Source organism: Leopardus geoffroyi, chromosome C3, assembly GCF_018350155.1.
Source record: "Leopardus geoffroyi isolate Oge1 chromosome C3, O.geoffroyi_Oge1_pat1.0, whole genome shotgun sequence".
In the NCBI taxonomy this organism is placed as follows: Eukaryota; Metazoa; Chordata; class Mammalia; order Carnivora; family Felidae; genus Leopardus; species Leopardus geoffroyi.
The window spans coordinates 43273573-43281038 of record NC_059338.1 but is presented as its reverse complement, the minus strand read 5'-3'; the positions used below and the strand labels follow the sequence as shown (position 1 = coordinate 43281038).

The following is a 7466-nucleotide window of genomic DNA, read 5'->3' as shown; positions in this document are numbered from 1 at the left end:
CCCAGGCGGGCCTGGTATCCATGAGAATAAGGAGAGAAAACAATCTCCCTGCATCCCACCCCGCCGTGAAATTGTCATGGGCATGTTTGAGCCGATGAGTACTTCAAAAAATTCTGGGAACACCCCTTTGTCAAACCACAGCTCTACAAAAGGCACGCACCAGAATAGGGGAGGTTGTACACCCTGTCCTGCCTGCCGGGGAAGGAAAAAGCATGCTTTCCCCAGGAAGGTCGCATGTGACAGTGGCCTATGGACATATCAGGGCAGGACTGAAGGATGGATTTCTTGCTCTGCTGGGGAGAAGGAATGGGAGTGAGCAGGAAGGAAAGGCCACCTGCAGGAGGACTGAGCAACCTTTCTGAGGGAGGAGGGGAGAGGGAGGGAGGCTCTGGCAGGAGGGGAGGCGGGAGCAGAGGGAAGGCAGGACCTTTCAGGCAGTGAGAGAGGGCAGCCCCACTGTATTTCCCAGGCTGCTCTCTGGGATGCAGGCAGGAAGGTCGAGTGTATTACACTGGCCCCACCTCCTGAAGCTCTCTCTGCAGCTGCTGGACTGGACACAAAAGAGTGAGGGACAGAGACACCACCTCCGCTGATTTGTACCAAACTCTGGTTCCAGTGGCTGAGAGGCCACATGTGACAGAAGTCAGGGTGGGGGACCCACGCAGCTGTGTGCATTTCCCAGGTAAGCAACTATTTGTGTCAGAGCCAGAGGTAGAGAGCAAGGCCTGACGGCAGAGGAGAAGGCGGGAGGTGGCTTCCCCGGGGATGGACCTAGAACTATCGATAAGTTACCTTATTGATAAGTTACTATCTATAAGATTACCTAACTAATCTATAGAAGGCAAATAGGAAGAGGGGCAGGGGCCAGCGCCAGAACAAGCCCTCAGGCCAGGCTTCTACAAGGTGTCCCTGTCTGTGGTAAGTAAGGCTTACATTTGGGCCACTTCTGGCCGGCAAGTGTGGGCAGGGCAGGGCTGTGCTCTGACAGCCTCTGGGGGTCAGCAGATCTGGAGAGCAGAGGGACCCGCCACACCATGGCATCAGTGTTCTTCTAGACCAGGAATGTTTGTGTAGGCTTTGCCAGAAAGCCCTCCCCTGGGCCCCTGCCTTCCTGTCGGTCTTCTTGGTGGTCAAGAGAGAAACTCTGGAAGCTACAGAAGGAAGAAAACAGGATATATTCCCTAGGGCTGTGGCTTCAGACAGGGGAGGGACTCCCCACCTGAAAAGACAATCTCCTGTCAGGCTTCTGAGAAGCTGTGAGCTGGCGGAGCGTGCCCTGAGGAGGCTCACCTGTGGCCCAGAAGAAGGGGAACGGGACACGTATGTAAAACAGGGTCTGTGTGCTGGAGGGGGGTTGGGGGCGGGCAAAGTAAGTGGTCTGCAAGCAGTTCCGTATGAACGTGCACAGAGTGTTGTCCCAGAGAAAGAAAGAAGCTTAAGAAGTCTATCTCAATCAAATCCAGCATCCCTTTGCTGTCCCTGCTGGTGGACCACCATCCCTGATGGGGCATGCTGGCCTGTGCTGTGACCCTTCTATTGACTAGACACACACACACACACCCACACACACCCACACACACCCACTCTTCTAAGAACCAGTGTGCTGAAAATACATCCAGCCTGGTTTCCTTTCGAGGGATATGCTAGCCATGACATGGTAATGCTCTGACTGGTAATGGGAATAGAGCAGAGAGGTCTGAGGGAGGGAGTGGTCCCTGGGCTTCAGGTCACAAAGGGACATTAGATGCTGAACCCCAGCCACCATTGCACCATGTGCTCCCTCTGTCTGCGGCTTCCAGGTACAAGGTGAGGGTTCCCCCGGTTTGCTCCCCTCCTATAAGCACACACACCCACACACACACACAATAACTGGGATTATGATCAGGCAGGAGCTGGGGGAAGGACAGTTTGATGAGCTGGGGCTAGGACATGACTTTATTGTGTGAACTTTGACCACCAAACTATGACTGTCCATCTAGACACCTCCCAGAAGTCCCGCTTGGGTGCAGAGGAGCTCATGGTACAAGGGACAATGCGCTAGTCATTGAATGCCAGCTGCGTGCAGGAGCTTCCCACAGACTACACAGTAGGGGTATTACCTTCCATCTTTCAGAGGAAGAAAAACAAGGCTCTGAGACCCTAATTGATGCACAAGCATATGCTTTTGAGTTTGATACACATCTGCTGAATGAATGACTACTCTTTGCTGGGGTAATAGAATGCCTCCTGCCATACGGGGAGCACACTGGAGCCACACCAAGTGCACAGATCACTCCTCTTATCCTGCCCTAGACGTGGAAGGTGGAAGGTGGAAGGTGGGAGGTGGGAGGTGGGAGGTGGGAAGTGGGAGGTGGGCGGAGGAGGAAAGAAGGAGCTTTCTGAAAGTAAATACTCAGTGACTAATACTCTTGACCACCCCAGGCAACAGTCTCCACAGCATGTGTCCTGGCCTCTCTCTGCGGAGGGCAATTTGGGTCAACACGAGCAGGGAGGAGCCCAGTGGTGGGGCCCCGGAGCCAAGGTTCCTTGGCCTGGAAAACACAAGGCGCTTTGATGCCTACAGAAAGCAGTGGCTCTCCCCCAGGATGCTGTGGCTGCTCTTGGGCAGGGCCCTGCCCCAGGGCAGGCCTCAGTCTGGAGGCCACATCTGGGAGGTAGGCCCTAAGGTTCAGGGTGTAACATGATGGCCTCAAGTTAAAGAGAAGCCTCAGGGCTGCTGTCTATGAGCAGTGTGGTCTTGGGCAGGTAGGAAACCTCATTAACCCTCACTTTCCTGGTCTGTAAAATGGAAAGATTAACAGTAACAGCATTCCTCTTAAAGGCTGCAGGAAAGAATAAATGAAATCATGCTTATGAGGTGCTCAGCATTCTGTCTGGCTCATAATGTCTGCCCAGAAAATGGAACTGCTAGCATTATCCCCTCTGAGAGTCCCAGAAGGTTGCCTCCAGACAAAAGCAAACTCAGCCCTCTGGTCTGAAATTGCTCCTTGCCCCCGGGCTTGCAGGAGCCCGCTTCTCACTCCAGCGGCTCCTGTAAAATGTGTCACTCACACAAACAATCCTTAGTAAGCCAACCCCGGCAGGCTTTCTCTGTGTCTTCAAGCTAAAATAAAATCACTCAGAAAACAAAACTCAATGGCTTCCTTGTCTCGTGCCTTGCTCTCAAAACCTTAAGTCTATGCTTCTCAAATCGGGGTACATGCATCCCTGGGGGCATATGGGGTTTGCCAGAAACACATGAGGCCATGGGATAAATATTGCATGTTTAAGGGGGAAAAAAACATTTAAACCAAAGGTAACTTAAAACACGATCTTTGTGAAAAAAAAAAAAAAAAAAAAAAAGACAGTATTTAGTGGAAAAGAAAAAGAAACACAGGGTAAATGTGTGTATAAATACATATATACATGTGTATATGATTTACTTAAATTAGAAATACGTAAATATAACATTGTATGTCAATTACACTTCAATAAAACTATTTCCGTAAGAATACATAAAAATGAGATATGTTAAACAAAAAAATCAACATGACATAGAATGTAAATTCTCATGACTGTTTAAGATGAAGCAATGTATTTTTTTAAATATAATTTATCGTCAAGTTAGCTAACATACATTGTATACAGTGTGCTCTTGGTGTTGGGTGTAGATTCCCGTGGTTCGTCGCTTACATACAACACTCAGGGCTAAGACATTTTAAGGATAGTTCAAGTTTCTACAAGCACGCCCCCACCCAGGGTGCATATGTTCACTGCCTCCCAAGCAGCTAGGGGCTCTTTATTGCAAAGGCCTGAGAAGCTCTGTTTAAGCAGGGAGGAGCGGCTGGGTATCTTCTTGGGTACGTCCTGACCCACCTTCCTGACCCACCTGCATTCTCCCAGTGGCTGCTCCTAATCTTTGGAGGACATGGCCTCACAGCCCGGAGCCTGGGAGGTAGTCCGAGCTGACGCCACCGAGAGATGGCAGACTTGGACACGTAGCAGGGACATCAGGAGCCAGCCTGGTTTTCAGCTTCCCAGGTGGGCCAACAGTTTAAGAAGCCTGAGGAGGCCAAGACCTTGCTTCCTGCCCTGTCTTCTAGTCTTCCCCCATGCTCATAGAGAAGCCACCTGGCCAGCAGCTTGGGTTTGAGCCCCCTGGACAGGGCAGGGCCCAGCTGGCACTGGGCAAATATCCTGCCCTTGCCACCCCTGACAACACGCTCTCCTGGGGCTTCTGGCAAGTGGACCATTAAAGTGATTAAGGATGGCCGTGTGGGTTTTTCGGGAGGGCCCAGCTCCCCCTTGCCAGTGAGGAGCAACAATGTGCCAAGCACAGCTACCAGCTGGAAAGAGACCTGTAGGGAGAACCTCAGTCCCCGTGGCCATGAAGGTGATGAAGTACATTCTTTGTGATTTCTCTTCATACCTCCCTTTTTTGCAGGTATCCTGAGCCAAGCAAAGGTTCTGTCTAGGAGGAGCAGGAATAGAAGTGCCTGAACATCATGACACAGGTGGACCCCCAGGACAGGTGGGGCAAGGTGTCTCCTCTTTGCAGCGTGACCGAGGAGGCTCATGACCCCCGGATGCTGAACATGAGCTTAGAGAGTGAGGATGAGGACGGTGGGGAGGCAGGAGGCAAAGGGAGCCCTAGGGGCCATGATCACCAGGCCTGTCCAAGAAGCAGCCCCCAAGTGACTCAAGACAATCCTGACTTGCCATGGGATCATCCATCCAGTGAGGAAGAGAGATTCTCTGGCTCCTTTAGTTCTGGGAGCCCGGGGAAGGAACCGATGGGGGTACCTCGGAAGAAGGCCAGCTGGGGGAGAGATGAGTCAAAGATCACCCGGACCCAGGACTCCTCTGGGGCAGGCGTAGCTCCGGGGACCGTCCCCAGTGACCCCTCACACAAGTTGTTAGGTCCAGCGCAACTGCTTAGGGACTCACTACCTTCAGGTGCTGACGGAGACTCCACGGAAAACCTGGACGCTGCCTTGGGTGTCCCATCCAGTTTCCCTGATACTGGAAGGTATTTCTGTGCACAGAGGGGTGTAGATACCCCAGACCACTCCTCCCTCATGCGTTTCCCCAAGCCCGGTGGCAGCTGGGACCTCCCCACGCAGGAGACTCGCACACCAGCGCGGGGATCGGCCTCCCCAGCCGGCCTGGCAGCAGCGCTGAAGGCCAAAGCGCGGATGGGCAGGAAGGGCCAGAATCCCGAGGGCACGTGTGAGGGTGGGCAAAGGGAGGCGCACCCCTACAAGTGTCTGCGAGGAGGAAGGGCCTTCCAGAAGTCCGGCAGCCTGCTGAGCCCATCGCAGCCCCGAGGCACGAAGCCTTACGCCTGTGAGCTGTGCGGGAAGGCCTACTCCCACCGGGGCACGCTCCAGCAGCACCGGCGCCTGCACACGGGTGAGCGACCCTACCAGTGCCCCTTCTGCGACAAGGCCTACACCTGGTCCTCGGACCACCGCAAGCACATCCGCACCCACACAGGCGAGAAACCCTACCCCTGCCCGGACTGCGGGAAGGCCTTCGTGCGCTCCTCCGACCTGCGCAAACACCAGCGCAACATGCATAGCAACAACAAGCCCTTCCCGTGCGCGGAGTGCGGCCTGACCTTCAACAAGCCGCTGTCGCTGCTGCGCCACCAACGCACGCACCTGGGCGAGAAGCCCTTCCGCTGCCCGGCTTGCGACAGGGAGTTCGCGGTGGCCAGCCGAATGATGGAGCACCAGCGCGTGCATTCGGGCGAGCGGCCCTTCCCCTGCCCCACCTGCGGCAAGTGCTTCACCAAATCCTCCAACCTGATCGAGCACCAGACCCTGCACACCGGCCAGAGGCCCTTCAAGTGCGCGGATTGCGGCGTGGCCTTCGCGCAGCCTTCGCGCCTCGTGCGCCACCAGCGCATCCACACCGGCGAGAGGCCCTTTCCTTGCGCCCAGTGTGGCCAGGCCTTTGCCCGCTCCTCCACCCTGAAGCGGCACCAGCAGATTCACTCTGGGGAGAAGGGCTTCCTCTGCGCCGAGTGCGGCAGGGCCTTCCGCATTGCCTCCGAGCTGGCCCAGCACATTCGGGTGCACAACGGGGAGAGGCCCTATCAGTGTGAGGACTGCGGCCAGGCCTTCACCAGGTCCAATCATCTCCAGCGGCACCGAGCTAAGCACAGTGCCGGCAAGAAGGAGCCCATCCCCTCCTCCTCTGATGAGTGAGGGCTCTGTCAGCTAACTCTCAGGACGGTGAAGACACTGTCGACCTCATTACCTGGAACCCTCTTCCGTGGGCAAGCCCGTTCACATGGTATTGTCACCTTGCCCCACTGGTCAGCCATTTCTCCCAGCGGGTCGCCGGCCATGGGGTGATCCATTTGATTTGTATGTTTGGTCTCTTTGTATAAAAACGAACAGGAGGGCTGGCATCCCTGTGTGTGGCTTCATGTCAGTCTTCTGAATCTCAGAGGTCATATTCCATTGGAAAATGATAAGAAAAAGTGGCAAGAGCTGGTCAAGAGTTGAGTTCCTTGGCTGAGGGATCTCGATGGATTGGGAATTATAGAATTCAATCGTGGGCACCGTGCAAGGCTCCAGAGATAAGTAAAGAAAAAGACTGTCATGTCCTGCCCTGGAAGCCATATGCAAATACTAAGAAGGCATGAGGGTCTGGGCCTCTTGGGGAGAAAGGTACTTTTCAGTTTTTACATCAATAAAGGAATCCCCAGACGTGGTCTCTGTGAGCAACTCTTCTCAAGCAGCAAAGCCTCCCTGGGGCTAGCTCAGACCCAGCCAGACCGCACATTATTTCACTTTCCTCCCAAATTACTTTACCCTTGGGCAATGAGTCTTGGCTTTGAAGTAGAGAAGGTCTCTATCTTAAAGAGAGGGGAGCTTATGTTCTGTGTTTTGGAACCAGTTATTCTGGTTCCAGAACAACCTTAGCATCTGAAAAACGTCCATTCCTCTTTATGGTCAAACTCAGTAACTGGATCCAACCTGAGTCTCACCCACAAAATTCACATGTGCCTCCTGTCTGGCCACCTCTTTTCCTGTTCCCACCCTGGGACCTTACCTCCTATGTAATAGAGAGTAATATGCCCATTTACAGACAGATATATAAAATTTCTCCATATGGGCCTGACCATAATTCAAGAAACCTTTTAGATTCATTGAAATCTTTGAGTATCATTAGCTCCAATTTGAAGTAAAAAAAAAATAAAATACCTCTTGCCCAAGTGCCAAGTGTCTGTGTTTCAAAGTCATTAAGACCAGGTTTGGAAACCAACATGACTCACAATTACTCTGTAATGAGGTTATTTGCAATTTGTATTACCAACAGCCATTCTCCATAATGTATTGATTTTCTGTAGTTTATTTTTATTTTTAAAACATTTTAAAATGTATGATTTATTTTTGGGAGAGAGAGAGAGAGTGAGGGAGGGACAGAGGGAGGAGGAGACACAGAATCTGAAGCAGACTTCAGGCTCTGAGCTG

The 7466-nt window shown here is 52.9% G+C and overlaps 1 protein-coding gene across 3 annotated transcripts; it reads left to right on the top strand.

Annotated features, from left to right (window-relative positions):
- Nucleotides 1–479: 479 nt before the first annotated feature.
- Nucleotides 480–7209, top strand: ZNF648 (zinc finger protein 648). 3 transcript variants are annotated; one of them, XM_045452588.1, is made up of 3 exons: nt 480–682; nt 1243–1320; nt 4424–7209. In XM_045452588.1, exon 3 carries the CDS (start codon nt 4485–4487, stop codon nt 6189–6191), a length of 1707 nt encoding a protein of 568 aa, XP_045308544.1. In that variant the 5' UTR covers nt 480–682; nt 1243–1320; nt 4424–4484; the 3' UTR covers nt 6192–7209. The 3 variants fall into 3 exon arrangements, with proteins under 3 accessions (XP_045308544.1, XP_045308545.1, XP_045308546.1); XM_045452589.1 differs by lacking the exon at nt 1243–1320; XM_045452590.1 differs by lacking the exons at nt 480–682; nt 1243–1320 and adding an exon at nt 3483–4020.
- The last annotated feature ends 257 nt before the right edge of the window (nt 7210–7466 follow it).

Bases quoted from the DNA above. Each gene is read 5' to 3' on its own strand.
- ZNF648 (XM_045452589.1), top strand. From the start codon at position 4,485: ATGACACAGGTGGACCCCCAGGACAGGTGGGGCAAGGTGTCTCCTCTT.